General features: G+C 39.9%; 1 protein-coding gene across 1 annotated transcript in view; it reads right to left on the reverse strand.

The window, feature by feature from the left end:
* Positions 1-805: 805 nt before the first annotated feature.
* Positions 806-19,761, reverse strand: part of LOC118834881 (transmembrane protein 180-like) — a 76,071-nt gene continuing 57,115 nt past the window's right edge. The window contains exon 7 of the mRNA XM_036742317.1: positions 806-2,737. Within this exon, the coding sequence (XP_036598212.1) occupies positions 2,572-2,737 (166 nt within the window). The 3' untranslated portion in view covers positions 806-2,571. The remainder of the gene's footprint in view (positions 2,738-19,761) is intronic.

Consider the following 19,761-nt stretch of genomic DNA (forward strand, 5'->3'; position numbering starts at 1 on the left):
ATTTGGAGCTATACCCAAAGGGCTATAAAATTGTGCATACCCTTTGGTCCAGCAATAACACTACTAGGTCTGTATCCCAAAGAAATCATAAAAAATGGAAAAGGACACACATGTACAAAACTATTTGTAGTAGCTCTTTTCGTGGTGGCAAAGAATTGGAAATTGAGGGGATGCCCATTGACTGGAAAAAACTGAACCAGTTGTGGTATATGAATGTAATGGAATACTATTGTTCTACAAGAAATGAGAAGGCAGATTTCAGAAAAACCTGGGAAAACTTACATGGAACTGATGCTGAGTGAAGTGAGCAGAACCAGGAGAACACTGTACACAGTAACAGCAACATAGTGCAATGACCAACAACTTAGCTCTTCTCAGCAATGCAGTTATCTAAGACAATTCCAAAGGACTCATGATGGAAAATGCTATCCACATCCAGAGAAAGAACTATGGAGTCTGAATGCAGGTCAAACCATAATATTTTCTCTTTTTTTCCTCTTTCTTGTGGTTTTTCCCTTTTGTTTTCATTCTTCTTTCACAACATGACTAATGTGGAAATGTGTTTAATATCATTGTACATGTATAGCCTGTATCAGATTGCACACCATCTTGGGGGGAGGCAGAGGAAGGAGGGGGAAAAATCTGGAACTCAAAATCGTGTAAAAGTGAATGCTGAAAACTAAAAATAAACTTAAAAACCATGTAATCCCATTTAACACTAAATAAATACCTTTATGAAGTAAAAAAAAAACAGTAAAAGGTATCAGGAAAAGAGGACAGAAGAACACCAAAGAAACCACATGGAAACAATACTGAAATTAGCTGGATTTATTATTACTAAACATCACAAAAAAAGGATGACCTAGAAAAAGTCAGATATTAGAATTAAATCACACTTTCTTTACAATTCAATCTTTCCAAGTAATGTTAACTTAATTTTTAAAATTTCATGATACAGATATTAATTTACTTCTTCCTTTAAAGATAGCACTGGCAAGACAGAAGGCACTTAGTTCCCTATTACATGAATGCTGTTTTAAAAACACAATTTAAGAATCTCGAGGAATTTCCCACCAAAAGGAATTTTTTTCTAAGAAAATTCTGATCTCTGTGTAGAGTATTATAACACATAAAATATGCAGAGAGCTGGATTTGTTTCGTATTTCCTGAGTGTGCCAGGAACAAAACAAACCTGTCTCTGCCTAGTGAGTTCATTCAATGTAAACAGAGAAAACATTGGTATTTTGTATGACAAATATGTAAGTGTAAGGCACTTTCTCTGCTAAGACTTCTTAAGAAATAAAATAGTTATAAGGTTAATGTAACCCTCATTTGATTGATATTCCACAGTATCCCACATTCACTAAGTTTATTCTGCTGGGCTTATATTATTCAAGTAATAATAATAATTCACATTCACATAATCATTAATAGTTCATAATGTGCTTCTCCTCAAAATAACCTTAACTTAGCAAGTGTGCATTTTTCAAAATTTCATTGTAAAAAATACAAAGCAAACTTCATTTACATTCAGGCGAACACATAGACAAAAGGGCTGCTAGTGAGGTGTCCTTAGTAAAATATTCATTCAAAGTCCATAGCATCAACATATGGGAGAAAAGGACTATCTATAGTAGGTCCATGACGTCAGCCACAGTAGGAATACCTCAGATGGCTTATCCAAAAACTACATACCAAATAAGATGGGCAATTAAAGAAAAAAACAAAACCAGATAATTTCAGTTAAATAAAGTCTGTGTCCTTAATCTCTTATTCCAAAGGTAAAATGGAGGACATGAGTCCACTTGGAGGAAAGTGAACTTACTATCTCCATTTTCAGTTGCGCTCATGGGGCTCTAGTTCTCACAGAAGTAAATCTAGCTGGTTTCACAGATTCTGATTTAAAGGCAAATTCAAAAACTAAAGAGAATAAAAGTACCCTTATTTTCATACACCATTTTTCACCTCAACTCTTAGGCACTGTTGGGCCACACTAAAATCTGAGAAGCACACGAATCCTCTCATTCTGGTCCCTAAGCTTTCAAAGGTCCACCAGCTTATTAAGAAACCTACTGATCGTAGGACAGTAATGTTTTACAGCAAATCCAAATGCAAATGTAGACAGAATAATATAGTGCCAGAGAATCCAGAAATAATGTATATATCCAGGTATACTCTGGGGCCTCCCACCCACCCCGAGAATTCATCTAACCAATTCATATAGCAATTCCATTACCTACAGCTATAGGCTATACTGAGAATATAAGACATGATGAGAACTATAATATGATAATATATAGCCACCAGAGGCAGGCTGTTATTTAATAACAAACTAAATTTAGTCCCGTAACCAAAGGAGACCAGAGAGGCCTTGAAGTTGTTTTTAACAGATAAAAGGTAATAATGAGCAATTTTTCCTTCTGGCATAGTATAAATTCTATATAGGAAAATACAAAAGTTACAAGGGTTTTGGTTCTTTCTCAATGAAGAGGAGGAGAAAGGGAGAGAAGTAGATCTTTGTTGACTGAAAAAATTTTTAATAAAAAAAATACAAAAACCTCAAGCCACATTTTAATTCCATGATAGAATATGATCTTGTTGGGGGGTCACTGCCCAGTTTGAGTGATGACTGCTCCTGATAGAGAAGGGAGTCCAAGCCAGAATTTGGATTATTGCGATGCCCAGGGGAACCAGACAAATCAAGGTGAACATTGCATCATGGAGACCTGTTAATAAACTAGAGAAAGGATAGAAAACAGTTAGGTTTCTATTTCAGTAACAGTTTTTCCTATGGATTCAATGCTTTTTAGCAAATTGTAAAATCATAGATTATTAAAGCTAGAATGAAGTTTAGAGATAATCTGGTCCAATCCCTGCATTGTACCAATGAGAAAACTGAGTCCTGAGATTGACTTTTCTAAATTTGTGGCAAAACTTGAACATGAACCAAGATCTTACTCTCAGCTCTTTCCATAATACTATGCTTGACTCTTCACCAATTTAATGCATTTAGAAGTAAACATGGGTCAACTAACAATGTTGTATATTGATAACATGGATAACACTTCATATATGTGATTATAATCTAGAAGTGTGTAAAGGTGCTCTTCTAAACTTGAGTTTCACAAAACATAGTGCTAATTAGAGAGAAACAGAGGAAGTCATAATAAGTTCCCTAGGCTCTGGGAGACCCAAGACCTCCTGGGCCTCCCTCCTTCCAACTACCATAAAGCCAGGCCCTCTGAACACAGCAATAGTACCTGCCATGAAGACCAGGCAGTTGTGAGTTATTCAGAGACTTTGAGGGTGCTAGGCCGAGGGGAGGCCTTAAATCTTCTATCAATCAGTTGCCTCTATCGGCCAATTTCTTCCTGTCCACTGGTACCCTGGCTGGACCCATTTCTCAATGCTTAATGTACTCAACCCCCTTTTTACTCTTCCCATCTCATTAATATTGGACTACCAACTACAATATCCAACTACCAAGGGACAAATACCCCAATTCCAAATCCTAGCTATCTGCTCCTTCCTGGACATCTACTTCAACACTACCCTGCTAACGTCCTCTCCAGATCTGCCTGCCCCTTCTACTGTGTCCTCTGGAACTCCTGATCTATAACCAACAAACTCCCTTTCATTTTAGATCTCCTCTTCTCTTGCTCCTTCTCTCTTCTGTTATTCACCAAGACCTAGCACTTCCCCACTGTCACAACACTATATGCCTGATCAGCCTTTCCAGTACTGGTTACATCTACTCTTACACCCCTGGTGCCAGTGGAAGAGTTGGAATATTCATTGCTCCCCATCATCACTTCTAGACCCTCCATCTAACTGATACCATTCAACTCTCCTCCTTTGAGATTCAGGATATCCAAGTTTATTATCCAATCCAGATCCTGGTGGACATTATCTACTAATCTCCTGGTTTTTCTCCATCCTTTCTCAGTGAGTTCGGTCTCAGTCTCCTTTCTACTAACAGTTGCCCTCATACTAGGGGACTGTGACACACATGTTGATGTTCCTTCAAATATCTTCACTTCTCAGTTCTTCAACTTCCTATGACTTACTCCTCCACTCCATACCCTCCTAACATCCATCACTCATGATCTTCTCCTTCATTCTAGTCTCTGATGAAGACGTAGCCCTTCTCCTTACCAAGGCCAGCTCCTAACGTGTATGTTTGTTCCTGTCCCTTTCTATCTTCCACAGGAGACCGCTCCCACTACCATCCCTCCTCTCTCCCTATTTATGCCCTGCTGCCTATGTTGCTGTTGTTGTTTAGTTGCTTCAGTTGTGTCTGACTCTTTGTGACCCCATTTGGGGTCTTCTTGGCAGAGATACTAGAATGGTTTGCCATTTCCTTCTCCAGCTCATTTTATAGATGAGGAAACTGAGGCAAGCAGGGTTAAGTGACTTGCCTGGGGTTACACAGCTAGTGTCTGAGGCCAGATTTGAACTCAGGAAGATGAGTCTTCCTGGCTTCAGGACTGGCACTCTATCCATGACAGCACCCAGCTGTCCTACACCTAGAAACAAGTTCTAATCTTTCCCATTCTTAGAAATCTCTCACTAGATCCTACCACGCCTGCTGTTGACTACCTTCCATTTTTCCTCCCCTTCTCAGTTAAATGCCTTGAAAAAGTGATGTATACTCTGTGCCTTCACTTCCTCTCTTCTAAATCCTCCATAGTTTGGCTTCCAATCTCATCATTCAATTCAAAGTGCTCTCTCCAAAGTTACCAATGAAATCTTAATTGCCAAAGCTAGTGGCCTTTTCTCAATCCTTATCCTTCCTGTCCTCTCTGAGGCATTTGGTACTGTTGATCATTTTTCCTTAAAACTCTCTTCTTGGGTTTTCCTGACAATGCTCTCTTTTGGTTCTCCCCTTAGCTGACAACTTCTCAGTTTCTTTTAATGGATCTTCATTCATGTCATACCCATTAACTGTGGCTACATCACAAGACTGTTGCCTTCTCTTTTTTCTCTCTTGGTCTCTCACTTGGTTATGTCATTAACTGTGCATGCTGATAACTCCCACACCTATGCGTTTATAATTCTAGTTTCTTTCCTGAGATCCAGTTAGTTCTGCATCACCAGCTGCCTGTTGATTATTTACCTTATGTCCCATAAGCATATCAAATTCAAAACGTCCCACAAAAAACTCATCATCATTTCCCCTAAACCCACTCCACTTTCAAAATTCATTACTGTTGAAGGCATCACCATTCACTCAGGTTTGCAACCCTATCTGCAGCTTCTCAATCTCTCTTACTTAGCTAATTAATGGCCAAATATGGTCATTTTTATCTTGACAATATCTCTTGAGTAACTTTGTTTCTCTTTACTCACACAGCAACCATTTCTTGCCTGGACTGTTGCAATAGCCTCCTAATTGGTCTTCCTTCCTTCAAGTCTGTCCCCACTGTTCATCTTCAACATAGCTAGAAAAATGATTTTCCTAAAGCATGGGTCTGACCATTTCACACATTCCCCATGCCCCCAATAAATTCCTGGAGCCCCTTATTACTTCTAGGATCAAATATAAACTGTTTGGCCTTTAAAGCTCTTCACAATTTGGCCCCTCCCTATCTTTCTAATCTTCTTACTCCCTCCATACAGTCCATCCAAATGAGCCTATTCGTCATTCATTCACAGCTCCATTTCTCAACTCTGCGTCTTTGAACTGGCTATCTCTGATGCCTAGAATGCTCTCCTTTCTCTCTTCTGCTTTTTTGGTTTTGTTTTGGAGGCAATCAGGGCTATGTGACTAGCCCAAGGTCACAGAGCTAGTAAGTGTATGAGATCAGATCTGTAACTCAGGTCCTTTTGACCCCAGGGTCAGTGCTCTGTCCACTGGGCCACCCAGCTGCTCCCTACCCCCTGCTTTTTAGAATCTCTGGGCTCCTTCAAGTTTCAACTCTGATGTATCACCTTCTGCAAGAGTCCTTTCCCACTGGCCACCCCCCAGCTGCTGCCGCCTTCTATTTACTATGTAAGTATTGTGTATATGTTCATTTTTCATCCAGTCACAATGTAAACTCCTTGAAGGCATTGTTTTCGGCTTTTCTTACTTACTCTGCTTAGCACAGTGCCCGGCAGACATTAAGCACTTAATAAATGTTTATTGATTGAAAAGTGATGTTTAATTTTCTGTGTGCTATTACAACTCTAGATAAAAGAAAACAAACAGCCAAGATGGCAGCTAGAAAGCAGGGACTGCCTTAAGATCTCCCCCAAATCCCTCCAAACACCTGTAAAAAATGGCTCTGAACACATTCTAGAGCAGCAGAACCCACTAAATAGCAGAGGGAAGCAGGTCTCCAGCCCAGGACAGCCTAGATAGTTGCTGGGAATTGTCTATCACACTGTGACATGAGCAGAGGGCAGCAGCCCAGCGTGGGCCACGCCAGGACCAACCAGACTAGGAGTTGGGTGTAGCAGGCCATAAGGCCATGAATCACCAAGCTGTGGCAGTTACCAGACTTCTCAACCCACAAATGCCAAAGACAATGCAGCAGGTTAGTGGGAAAAATGCTGAATCTGGGTGAGCGGTCCAGCCCCAGCCCCTGGGGCGGCAGAGGTGGTGTGGCGGCAGCAGCAGCAAGCTCCTGCGGCTGCTTCCAGAGCTCCAGCTGTGGTTGCTTCCAGCCCCAGGTCCACCTAGTGGAAGGAATCAAGAGGCGGATCACAGCGGGAGTGCAGGGAGTGCTTTGCTGGGACAGAGGCAGGGTTCTCTTGCTTTGCCATGCTTGCATCTGGGTTGTGGTCCTGGTTGGTGGTTCTTGGGGGTGAAGGAGCACTGGTGTGGCAGAACTTGTGCTGAGTGTGGAGTAGAAGTAGCTTTGAAAACAGAAGCGCAGCACCTAAAGCTTGGGACAAAGTACTCTATACTCTACAAGCAGTCATACTCTGACAAAAAGCTCAAGGGTCAAGTAGTTGGCTGGGAACATGAACAGGCAGCACAAAAGAATGCAGACTCAGACTATAGAATCTTTTTTTAGTGACAAAGAAGATCAAAACATACAGCCAGAAGAAGTCAACAAAGTGCAAGAGCCTACATCAAAAGCCTCCAAGAAAAACATGAACTGGTCCCAGGCCATGGAAGAGCTTGAAAAGGATTTGGAAAAGCAAGTTAGAGAAGCAGAGGAAAAATTGGGAAGAGAAACGAGAGTGATGCGAGAAAACCATAAAAAACAAGTCAATGACTTGCTAAAGGAGACCCCCAAAAATACTGAAGAAAATAACACCTTAAAAAATAGACTAAGTCAAATGGCGAAAGAGCTCCAAAAAGCCAATGAGAAGAATGCCTTGAAAGGCAGAATTAGACAAATGGAAAAGGAGGTCGAAAAGACCACTGAATAAAATACTACCTTAAAAATTAAATTGGAACAAGTGGAAGCTAGTGACTTGATGAGAAATCAAGATATTCTAAAACAGAACCAAAGGAATGAAAAAATGGAAGACAATGTGAAATATCTCATTGGAAAAACCACTGACCTGGAAAATAGATCCAGGAGAGATAATTTAAAAATTGTTGGACTACCTGAAAGACATGATCAAAAAAAGAGCCCAGATATCATCTTTCAAGAAATTATCAAGGAGAACTGCCCTGATATTCTAGAGCCAGAGGGTAAAATGGAAATTGAAAGAATCCAAAGATCGCCTCCTGAAAAAGATCGCAAAAAGAAAACTCCTAGGAATATTGTCCCCAAATTCCACAGCTCCCAGATCAAGGAGAAAATACTGCAAGCAGCCAGAAAGAAACAATTTGAATATTGTGGAAACACAATCAGAATAACACAAGATCTAGCAGCTTCTACATTAAGGGATCAAAAGGCTTGGAATATGATATTCTGGAGGTCAATGGAGTTAGGATTAAAACCAAGAATCACCTACCCAGCAAAACTAAGTATCATGTTCCAAGGCAAAATATGGATTTTCAATAAAATAGAGGACTTTCAAGCTTTCTCAGTGAAAAGACCAGACCTGAATAGAACATTTGACTTTCAAACACAAGAATCAAGAGAAGCATGAAAAGGTAATCAAGAAAGAAAAATCCTAAGGGACTTACTAAAGTTGAACTGTTTTGTTTACATTCCTACATGGAAAGATGATGTGTATAATTCATGAGACCTCAGCATTAGGGTAGCTGAAGGGAATATACATACATACATACATACATTCATTATATAGGGCACAGGGTGAGTTGAATACTGATATCTAAAAAATAAAATAAAATTAAGGGATGAGAGAGGAATATATTGAAAGAGGAAAAAAGGGAGAAATAGAATGGGGTAAATTATCTCACATAAAAGTGGCAAGAAAAAGCAGTTCTGTTGGGAAGGAAGAGAGGGCAAGTGAGGGGGAAGGAGTGAATCTTGTTCTTATTGGATTTGGTCTGAGGAGGGAATAACATACACACTCGATTGGGTATCTTACCCCACAGGAAAGGAGGAGGAAGGAGATAAAAAAGGGGGGACAATAGAAGGGAATAGATAGGGGGAGGAGGTAATCAAAAGCAAACACTTTTGAAAAGGCACAGGATCAAGGGAGAAAACTGGATAAAGGGGGATAGGATAGGAAGGAACAAAATATAGTTAGTCTTTCACAACATGAGTATTGTGGAAGGGTTTTGCCTAATGATACACATATGGCCTATGTTGAATTGCTTGCCTTAGAGAGGGTGGGTGGGGATGGAAGAGGGGAGAGAATTTGGAAGTCAAAGTTTTAAAAGTAGATGTTAAAAAAAAAGTTTTTGCATGCAACTAGGAAATAAGGTATACAGGCAATGGGGCATAAAAATCTATCTTGCCCTACAAGAAAATAAGGGAAAAGGGGATGGGGGGAGTGGGTTGACAGAAGGGAAGGTTGGCTGGGGAAAGGGGCAATCAGAATATATGCCATCTTGGAGTGGGGGGGAGGGTAGAAATGGGGAGAAAAATTTGTAATTCAAACTCTCATGGAAATCTATGTTGAAAACTAAAAATATTAAATAATAAAATATGAAAAGAAAACAAAGCCAAAGACAGTAGAAATTCAGGTGAACTTGGAATCAATCAATTTATTTATTAAGCACCTACTATGTGCTGGGCACTATGCTGGTTGTGAAGATACAAGTATAAAGAATAAAAAGATCCCTACTTGCAATGACCTTACATTTTACATAAGGACAGAGAGCAAGCATTGTCTGTTAACATGATTGGTTGTATTTTGTTAGATGCTAAGGATTCCATGAAAGATTTTTATTCTTCATTTGGTGTGTTTGCTAATGATTGAGTTTATATTTTTAAAAAGAAATATAGTACCCACAGTTTTTCAATAGTTAATATTTAAAAGAGCCACATCTAATTTATTTACAAACTAATTATCTAGTTTATAAATGACAGGCATCCTTTTTTGTTGACTGTACTGCTAATTAGACTTTTAATCAAAGGACATTTGGGGTGAGGGGAAGAGAGAAAATAAAACTTTAATCAGTTGATTTTGCTACATTGCAGCAGGTACATTTAAGCTAAAAGGCTAAGCTGATCTTAGGCACTCTTGTATCTATCTCCATGAGGCTGATGGCTCTCCTTTTTATTTTTTAATTTTATTTTTATTGACAGCTTTTGTTGTCATATCAATTTCATTCTAACTACACCCTCCCCTGCTTCTACCACCCAATGACTGATATTTATAACAAAGATTTAAAAAGATTAAAAAGATAATTCAAGTAAAACCAACCCATACATCAACCATATCTAACAATATGTTCAAAATATTCCATATCAATAGTCCCCCACCTCTACAATGATGGAAGGGACGGGTATTTTCTCAACTGTTGTGTAGGGCCAAGCTTAGTCATTATAGATATAGAGTCCCTGCCCCTTCCAAAGGCCAATGAAAATATGAAGTTCTTGCTGGGTTGGGAAGAGTGATAAGAATTCAACCTCAACCCCTACCAGGGTTTAACCTTGAAGATGGTGAAGAACGGAGGCAGTATGGCCACAACAGCAACCCTAGCTGGGGTCCCTTACGTTGAACTTTTTCAAGTGCCAGGCCAATCTTTAGGCTGAGCTGCCAAGTTTCCCTCTTCTGATTAAGCAACCTGCTAAGGTACTTCTAGGCATAAAAGGGAAAGGCCAAATACTAATAACATCCAAGGCCCTCTCTCCTCTAATTTGCTGTCATCTATTGCTCAGCGATTACTCATTCCAACAGAGAATAAGGCAAAGTGGGGAGAAAGCCCGTTCTGGCTCAGATTGAATGGTCAAAATATAAAATCATTATCTCTTTAAGTGGTATTTTGGATCTCCTGTTATGCTTTTGAAATTGTATTAAAACCAGATAGCTATAGAATCTGTGCTAAGTCTATTTAGTTGAATGCATGAGGGGAGCTCTAGAAGGAAGGAGATCTAAATTACTGAGGGTTTGTAAAACCACTCTGAATTCTGTTAGCACAAACAGGCTGGGGGTTCTGAGTCACATATTTAGTGTAACTGAGAGAGATAACAATCCCCAGGAGCCATGCTTAGTAAACACAAAGTTCGGCAGCCCCTTGGGCCCAATACCAATAATGATCCAGGTAAGTATGCCCTGCTTAGATAGCTCCCTAGTCTTCCATTTCCATCTGGGCTCATCATATTTGTGGTGGACTAAAGGTGGATGGATACCTGAGTGGCTTTAGCCCTTCCACAATTCAGAACTACTAAACTCAAGCAATCCACAAGTTTTAGCCTTCCTAGATGTACTGTAAACCACCACACACCCAGCTGAATGCTCCCTTTTTAGATAATTCTTTTCTTAATTAAAAAAAAAAGTTATCTAATTGAACATGAGATAAAACTGCTAAGAATATGAAAATTATAAAAGTAAATATTGTGGCAATTAAAAAATTCAGGAGACATAGTTTCTGGGTAATTTAATCATTTTATTAATAAGGCCAACTCGTTATTAATAAAAAGGTGATCATTTCACTGTCTCTCTTAAGAGGAAAGACAATTATGGAGGCAGGCTCACAGTCTATATACTCTTCAAAGAGTAGGTGTTCCTCAGGGGCGGTGATCAACTCTGATTGGATAACATGATGGGAGGTGGCTATATTAAAATGAGGAGCTGAGAGAGACAAGTCACCCCTAGAGAGAGAAACTATCTCTATAGTCAGACTACCCCTAGCCTTGGGCTAACTAGACAAAATGACTTTCACACCTAAAATTAAATTCCTTGTAAGGCTGGGTGGGGTCTAACCAAGACAGAAGAGAGTTAATTCAATCTCGTTATCAGTAATGTCTTTTAAGACACTGACATTTTTACTTTTTAAAATCAGGACTTTAGAAAAGAGGGGAACTCTGGATCTCTCAGAATCACTAGCTATTAATAATCATTTCTCTCAATATAAGAGAACAAGATGGGAGATTAAGGCAGAATCAAACACTTTATACAGAATTGTTGATACTGTAAAACATGAAAATCTTACTTATTAAGAATGAATAATAAATTATACTAACAAAGTAAATTGGCATCTACTGAATATGTCAAAGGTTTTCCATGAGTTCACTGAGATGACAGTGTAATATCAATTAAGTTGAGATTTTCTTACTGTTTTAAAATGACTAAGTGTCTTTGAGTCTTACTAGGTGCCAAGTCCCAGGCCCAAACCCCTATTAGGTGCTAAACCTATGTGGACGTGAACTGGTAACTACGGTGGGGCCCCAGGTGGGGCTAACTAAGGGAGGCCTGATTAGATCTTTGCTCCAACCCCCTAATTACTAGGTACTAAGCCTATGTGGATGTGAAGCTCCCAGGGTCCTAAGGGGAGGTGCTAACTCCAGAGCCAATCATAGGAGTCTAAGTTCTGGTCGTTCAGATGACTTTGATAACGTCTGAAACTGTATGAAAAAGGGAAGACAGAGCCATTTGCTTAGGGCTCTCACTCTTGGTAGCATGCTGATGTGGAGACTCTGGGCAGCTGTAGCTAAAAGCCCTCCAGCTCGTAAACCTGGATGCTGGGACTTTGTTAAACTCTGGTAACTATGTATTGGGATTTGAAACAGACAAGGTCTGTCTGTTGATGTTTGTAATTTGTTTGTATTTGCTCTGAAGTTCAGGGTGCTGGATTTTTCCTCTGAACTAAGTGAATGATGTCTGTATGCTGGATTAAAGTAAGCTTGTTAACTCCTTAATGTTGATTTTCTTAGTAAAGCAGATCGAAAGAACCTATGCTGGCAGCATTCTTGTTGTTGGGCTTGTGTTGGTTTTTCACCCCCACAGCAGCTACTAGCCAGACTGTTAAAACAGACAGAAATGTAATGTATAGAATAAAAAACCAGTAATTCAGCAAGTTGCGATAGAACACTTTTCTACATCGGTACAAAGGCAAAATGTAGAATGCTATTTGAGCTGGAAAGAGGTTAATTCATGAAATTAGATTTTCACACTACTTCTGGAGAGTACTCTGACAGTATCTTGACCCAGTTATTCCACAATTAGGAATATATTCTAAAGCCATACACTTGAAATCCTTGCAATTTCTTCTTCCTTCTGAAGCCAAAGCTAGGGTTATCCAGATTGAATTATATGTATAGTCCTCAAAGGTGCTGGTGGATAAGTACTGCTTCCCTTCTTTTGGATATGGCTGGTTGCTGACTATTATTGTTCTTCAACCTGTCACTCTAACACAAAGACCTTGGTACAATCAGGAAACTAACCATTTCACAGTCCTTTTAAAACCATTTCTCAGTTCTATGCTAGTGCCATAGCTGCCATCACCTTTTTTGCCCTACAAGGCCTGCTTATGCCTGAGATGATGAGGGAGAGCCAGACAAATGGACACACAGGCAGACATACAGAAGGAAAAGAAGGGAGAGACAGAAAGAGACACACACAAAGACAAGAAATGAGGGTCAGTTTGATCTAGGCTCTGCCCTAGAATGCTACTGCCATTGCAATTCTGAACTTTTAATTTGGAATCACAGACTCATCGCATATCAGATCTGCCTCTTATCACAGGAAGGAATGGATGCATTGACTTCAGGACAGCTCTGAAGGCAGCTAGTCATAAATTTCAAGCAGAAGGAGCACAAGTCCTCTCTGCAGGTTCTTGCTGTAGCTGCTCATCAACACGAGTCTGTCCCCATAAATTAAGAGGAGATGGATGCACTAATTATAGGGGCATCTGCAAAAGCCAAATGGCTAAAGGAAGCCAAAGTTCCACATCATTACAATGATGTCTTAATTCCATAAATGAAATGTTTTAATCAAAGGGAAAACTATAAACACACGACTATCAGGAGTGAATCACAAATTACCACAATGTATGTTTAGGAAAAAAAAGCTTATGGTTTCTGCTTCAGGTACCTCTCTGCATTGTCCAAGTACTTAGCTAGTAGCAAAGAGCCCATTATTTGTTGTCATTCTCTGCTTATTAGCAGATTCCAGTTACAGGAATACCCAGAAATTGGACTCCAGCTGCCGATGGTTCCTCTCAGTGAGTTTTTAATCTCTAAGAATAGGTTTGCCATTTCCTCTTTTTTTTTTCCATGGTAACAGAGCACTGGAACACCTGTGACAATTTTCCAGAGGAAAAGGCCCCACTGAGCCCAAGGACAGCAAGGCAAAAGGAGAATGAGTCATTAGATCTGAATTCAAGAGCAAGAAAGGGGTGGGTACTTGAATGAATAGGGCAATTTGATAGCTACCATTTTGTCATATAAAATCCAATCTTCTCAGGCTTATGTTGTTATTACTGAAGCTGTCAACCAATTCGACATCAGTCTTCCCACAGAACAAGTATTTTCCTACAACTTTAATAAATCACTTGATGCAGTCAGTAAGAGTTCCATTTCTTTTTGGGATTCTCCTTTATTTTCATATTTAGAAGGGAGACCTTCATAGTTTTATAAAGTTATTTTCCCCTCTCTTTTTACCTTCCTTCTGCTGGTATGAGAATGATTACATTGACCCATTTTCTTTTTAGTTTTCAGAATGCTTACCTTGATTCTACCGTAATACTCTAAATCTCCCTCCAAACCATATCTGTCTAATCCTTGGATAGTAATGCATTCCTTAATCCCGCTTAGCCTTACAATTCAATATCTCCCTAATCATCACAGTATTTTTTCCCTCATTTTTTTCATGATGCTCTATTTTTCATAAAAACCACCTTCATGCAATAATATTCTAAATCACTACTATCCACATAATGTCTCTCATCACGCTTCTGCTTCATCAGTTATAGCAGTTATAGATTTAGTCCTGGAACATAATGTTTATATGCATATTGATTAAGTGTCAATTCCTACCAAAACCTTCAGAACTATACTAATTCATCATTTTGGAATATTTGAAAACAGGATATGCATTTCTCAAGGCCAAGCAAAACTTCACTCTTTTCCAGAACTATTCACCATACTTCTCACTTCTCTAATAAGAAGTTCTCAGCAACAACCATCATCACCCAAGGCTAAGGAAGTGGCTCCTTAACAGCCACCAGGTTTGGCGATTTTTAATGCAGAAAACAGGCATCCCTATTATGCTGGTCCCTTCTCCCATTAGTGAGTTCCATTCAGGGTCTCTGAAGGGGTATGGCCCTGAAACACCCCCCCCCCAATTTTCCTTGAACTTTTCCACACACCAAGTCTCTGGGGTTCACCTGAGGCATGATCCATGCCAGTAATCCTTTCAACTGGCCTTTCATTCTGGCCCCACCCTAGACTGCTGCTCCTTAATTCCATCTAGACCCCTTCCACCTAGCCCAGGTCCCTGGCTTTGCAGGGGGCACCCAGCCCTTGCGGGTCCTTCTTAGTTACCTCCCAGTCACCTCAGATTACTTGGCCACTCCTAGATCACATCCAGATCTTCTCTGTTCTTCTGTATACAACATCCATCTTGCCTCCATTAAAATGCTCAGATTCCTCAAGAGTCTGGCCAATGGCTCAGATTCAGTCTGGCCCACTTATCAATACAAGTGTCACAGTAGGGTGGATTCTTAAAATCTTGCCCACCCTGACTGGTGGTATTCTGGTGTTTTAATAAACCATATCTCCGGCTGAAAGAAAGCTTGGGTTGAATTCATTCAAGGCAGGATCTGCATCACTCGCCCTTGAATTTCAGGGTCCCAGCACCCCTAGACCTCAACATCTCCATTTTGGAAATGGAGCTCAGTATGGCTATGTTTTAATCCTTGCCCAGCTGTGTTCCTGACTTTAGGAGCTTTGCTACCATACCCTTATACAGATGATATGGGCACATACTTCTTCCCTTCCACCCATTATAATGTAGCGCTGGCTTTCTTTTTGCCTTAATTTGTATCCCCAGCACTTAGCACAGTGCCTGGCATATAGTAAGCGCTTAATAAATTCTTGTTACCCAGCAATACTGTAAGGATGATTAACTATGAAAGACTTAGCTGATCAAGACAATGATTCAAGACAATTACAAAGGACCTCTGATGAAAAGTGATATCCATCTTGAGAGAAAGAACTGAAGAACTCTGAATGCAGACTGAAGCATACTTTTTAACTTTCTTTTTCTAGTTTTATTTTTTGTCTGTTTTCTTTTGCATCATGGCTAACACGAAAATATGTTTTACATGACTTCATATGTACAATTGATATAAAGTTGCTTGCCTTCTCAAGAAGGGTGGAGGGGTAAGAGGGAAGGAGAGAATTTGGACCTGAAAATTTTTAAAAATGAGTGTTGAATTAGAGAAATGCAAATCAAAACAACTCTCAGGTACCACATCACACCTGTCAGACTGGCTAACATGACAAAACAGGAAAATTATAAATGCTTGAGAAGATAAGGGAAAATTGGAACAATAATGCATTGTTGGTGGAGTTGTGAACTGATTCAACCATTTTAGAGAGCAATTTGGAACTATGCCCAAAGAGCTATAAAAATTGCATACCCTGCAAAACCACTTCTAGGGAGCAAAGAATTGGCAATTGAGGGGTTGGCCATCAATTGGGGAATGGCTGAATAAGTTGTGGTATACGGATGTAATAGAATACTATTGTGCTATAAGAAATGAGGAGCAGACAGACTTCATAATAACCTGGAAAGACTTAATTCATATGAACTGATGCTGAGGGAGGGGGAGCAGAACCAGGAGAACATTGTACACAATTACACACACATTGTACAATGACTAACTTTGATAGCCTTGGCTCTTCTCAGCAATGCAAGGTTCTAAGACAACTCCAAAAGGCTTATGATGGAAAATGCTAAACACATCCAGAGAAAGAATTAAGGAGTCTGAATGCAGATCAAAGCATACTATTTGCTCTCTCTTTCTTTTTTGTTTTGTTTTGCTTTGTTTCTTCTTTCTGGTGGTTCATTCCATTGGTTATAATTTTTCTTTACACTGTGAAAATATGTTTAATGTGAATGTAAATGGAGAGCCTGTATCAGACTGCATGCTGTCTTGGGGAAGACGGAGGGGCAGAAAATTTGGAACTCAAAAGTTTTTGGAACTGAATGTTGTAAACTAAAAATAAATTAATAAAATTTTTAAAATGAATGTAAAATTTATGTTATTGGGAAATACTTAACAAAATAAATAAAAATATTTTTTAAAAAAATAAAAAAATACTACCAACCAACCTAATGCAGTATACATTGTTAGGTTCCTGTGAAAGTTGGCTTTGCTCATATATTTTTCTTTGTAATATGAAAGGATTAAATGAGGGTGGGATAGAAGAAGGGGAAATGACTGTAAACACAAAAGACAACAACAAGATTTAAAATGAATGAATAAAAATATGAGTTTTTTCAGTCATTTCTGACTCTTCCTGACTCCATCTGGGGCTTTCTTGGCAAAGACATTGCAGTGGTTTGCCATTTCTTGTCCAACTCATTTTACAGATGAGGAAACTGAGGCAAACAGGGTTAAGTGCCCAAGGTCACAGAGCTAGTAAGTGTCTGAGGCTCAGACAGATGAGGCAGCACTCTATTCACTGCACCACTTAGCTGCCTCTCCACGTGGAACTGGACCAAACAAAACATAGAAATCAAATTATTTTTTACAAGGAGCATATAACATCATTTGAAGAGGTTCAGAAAAATGTATAAAATAATGTATAATGATAATGACTTTTGTTGAACTGATGAACAGAGACACTGAAAAAATTTCAGCTTTCTGGAATATGCCTGACTAATGTTATAAATAAAAAATCTCTTGTTTTCTGCTTTTTAGGGAAAAACAATCTTTTCTTTGTAAAGTTAGAATAGGAAAAAACATTGTTTATGAAAAATGAATAAATGGAAAAGCATTTATTGTGTTGACTATGTGCCAAACACAGCACTAAGTGCTAGGGATACAAAAACAAAAGCCAAGATGATCTTTACCTTCAAGAAACACACTTTTTGGGCGGGGAGACAGGGCAATTGGGGTTAAGTGACTTGCCCAACGTCACACAGCTAGTACATGTGTCAAGTGTCTGAGGGCAGATTTGAACTCAGGTCCTCCTGACTCCAGGGCACTCTACTCATTGCATCGCCTAGCTGCCCCAAGAAATACATTCTAATGGAGATACTAGACATGCAGGAGTTCTGGCCAGGGAGGGAGTATTTGCTTTGGAAAGTTACTGGCATTGTGAGTAGACCCATACTAAGTAGTTTAACCACACCTTTTCTAGTAGCAGTGAAAGTACTGGTTTCATCATGGTTCCAGTAATGAAACAGGGAGCTAGAGAAGTGGGATTGGTTGGTTGTTGTCCTTCATTCTCAAAGAGGACCAAAATGATATCGCAATGCTTCAGTCAAGATTCATTGTGTCCAAATGTGGCTGACTGGGCCAGTACGAACTTGGAATGCTCTACCACAGGTCAGGCACAAATAGTCCGTGCGAACATTTGGGATGCATACTCGAAACTTGTGCATCCTACATTTCCCTTGAGTTGTTTCAATTCTGCTTTGCTCATAGAGCACAGCACCTTCTCTGATGTGGGCACGCCATGCTGAGCAGTCCTGTGCCAATGTCTCCCATGTCACACAATCAATTCCAAAGTTCTTGAGAGAGACCTTGAGAGTGGCCTTGTAATCACTTCTTCTGACCACCATGTGAACATTTGTCCTGTGCCTCCACAAAATAGTCTTTTTGGCAAGTGTATATTTTGTATCCAAACAACATGGCCAACCCATCCATTCTGCATCCAAACAACATGGCCAGCCCATCGGAGTTGTGCTCTCTGAAGCAGAGTTTGAATGCTTGGCAGTTTGGTTCAAGTAAGGACCTCAGTGTCTGGTACCTTATCCTGCCAGGTGATCTTCAGAATCTTCCTAAGACAATTCAAATGGACACAATTCAATTTCCTGGCATGGTGGTAGTAGACTGTCCACGTTTCACAGGCATACAACAATAAGGTCAGCACCACAGCTCTACAGACCTTCAGTCTGGTAATTAGTCTAATACCTCTTTTCTCCCATACCTTCCTTCAGAGCCTCCCAAACACTGAGCTAGCTCTGGCAATGCATGCATCAACCTCATTATCAATGTGAACATCCCTGGAAAGTACACTACCAAGGCAAGTGAACTTATCTACAGCATTCGAAACTTCTCCATTTGCTGTAACTGATGGTTCCATGTATGGATGGTGTGGTGGTGGCTGATGGAGCACCTGTGTTTTCTTGGTATTAATTGTAAGGCCAAAATTAGCACAAGCAGCAGAGAATTGATCCGTACTTCATTGCATCTCAGTTTCAGAGGCTGCATTGAGTGCACAATCATCTGCAAACAGAAAATCGTGGACCAACCCTCCCTCCACTTTGGTCTTGGCTTGCAGTCTTTTCAAGGTGAAGAATTTACCATCAATACAGAAGCTGATCTTGATGCCGTGCTCATCCTCATTGAAAGCATTTGATAACATGGCTGAAAACATCATGCCAAAAAGCATGAGAGCAAGCACACAGCCTTGTTTCATTTCACTGGTGACTGGGAAGGCACAAGAGCATTGTCCATTATCCAGAAGCCAGGCAAGCATGCTACCATTAAATTGACGTAAATGCTGATGAACTTCTCCAGGTAACCAAATTTTGACATAATTTTCCATAAGCCCTCATGACTAACAGTATCAAAGGCCTTGGTCAGATCTATAAACATTGCATACAGATCTTTGTTCTGCTCCTGGCTTTTCTCCTGGAGTTGTCAGGCAGCAAACCCCATACTGACTGTTCCTCGGCCCTTTCTGAAGCCACACTGACTCTCAGGTAGATGACCATCTTCCAGGTGAAGGATCAGCCTATTAAGGAGGACTCTGGCAAGAATCTTGCCAGCAATGACTAACAGAGAGACCCTGTGATTGTCACAGGACTATTACTTCCTTTACCTTTATAGAGATGGACAGTGGAGGCATCCTTGAACTCCTGGGGGATAACATCCTCTTGCCATATAACCTGAGAAGAGGAGGGAGGAAGGAAGAGGAAAACAGCAGGAACATACTACCTATACCCCGAGTCAGAGAAGAGATGAAAAGAATTCACTTGTTCTAACTCAGCTAGGAATAAGAGCTGGGAACCTTCCACTGAGCAGGGCAAGGAAAAGAGTCATACAATTCTCTGTCTGACTCTTTGTTGTCCAACTAGGTCTCCCTATGAGGCAGATTAAAGACAAAGGTGAAAATGTGCTGAGTATTCCTAAGACATATATTTTGCTTTTATCTATTGCCCTGCTATTGTTCATCCCAACAGTAAATAAGGCTACATGGGGAGAAAGTCCTTTCTGCCTCGGATTGAATAGTCAGGTTATAAAACTGTTATTTAAGACAATATATTTTGATAACTGCA

Source organism: Trichosurus vulpecula, chromosome 1 (assembly GCF_011100635.1).
Source record: "Trichosurus vulpecula isolate mTriVul1 chromosome 1, mTriVul1.pri, whole genome shotgun sequence".
Lineage (NCBI taxonomy): Eukaryota > Metazoa > Chordata > Mammalia > Diprotodontia > Phalangeridae > Trichosurus > Trichosurus vulpecula.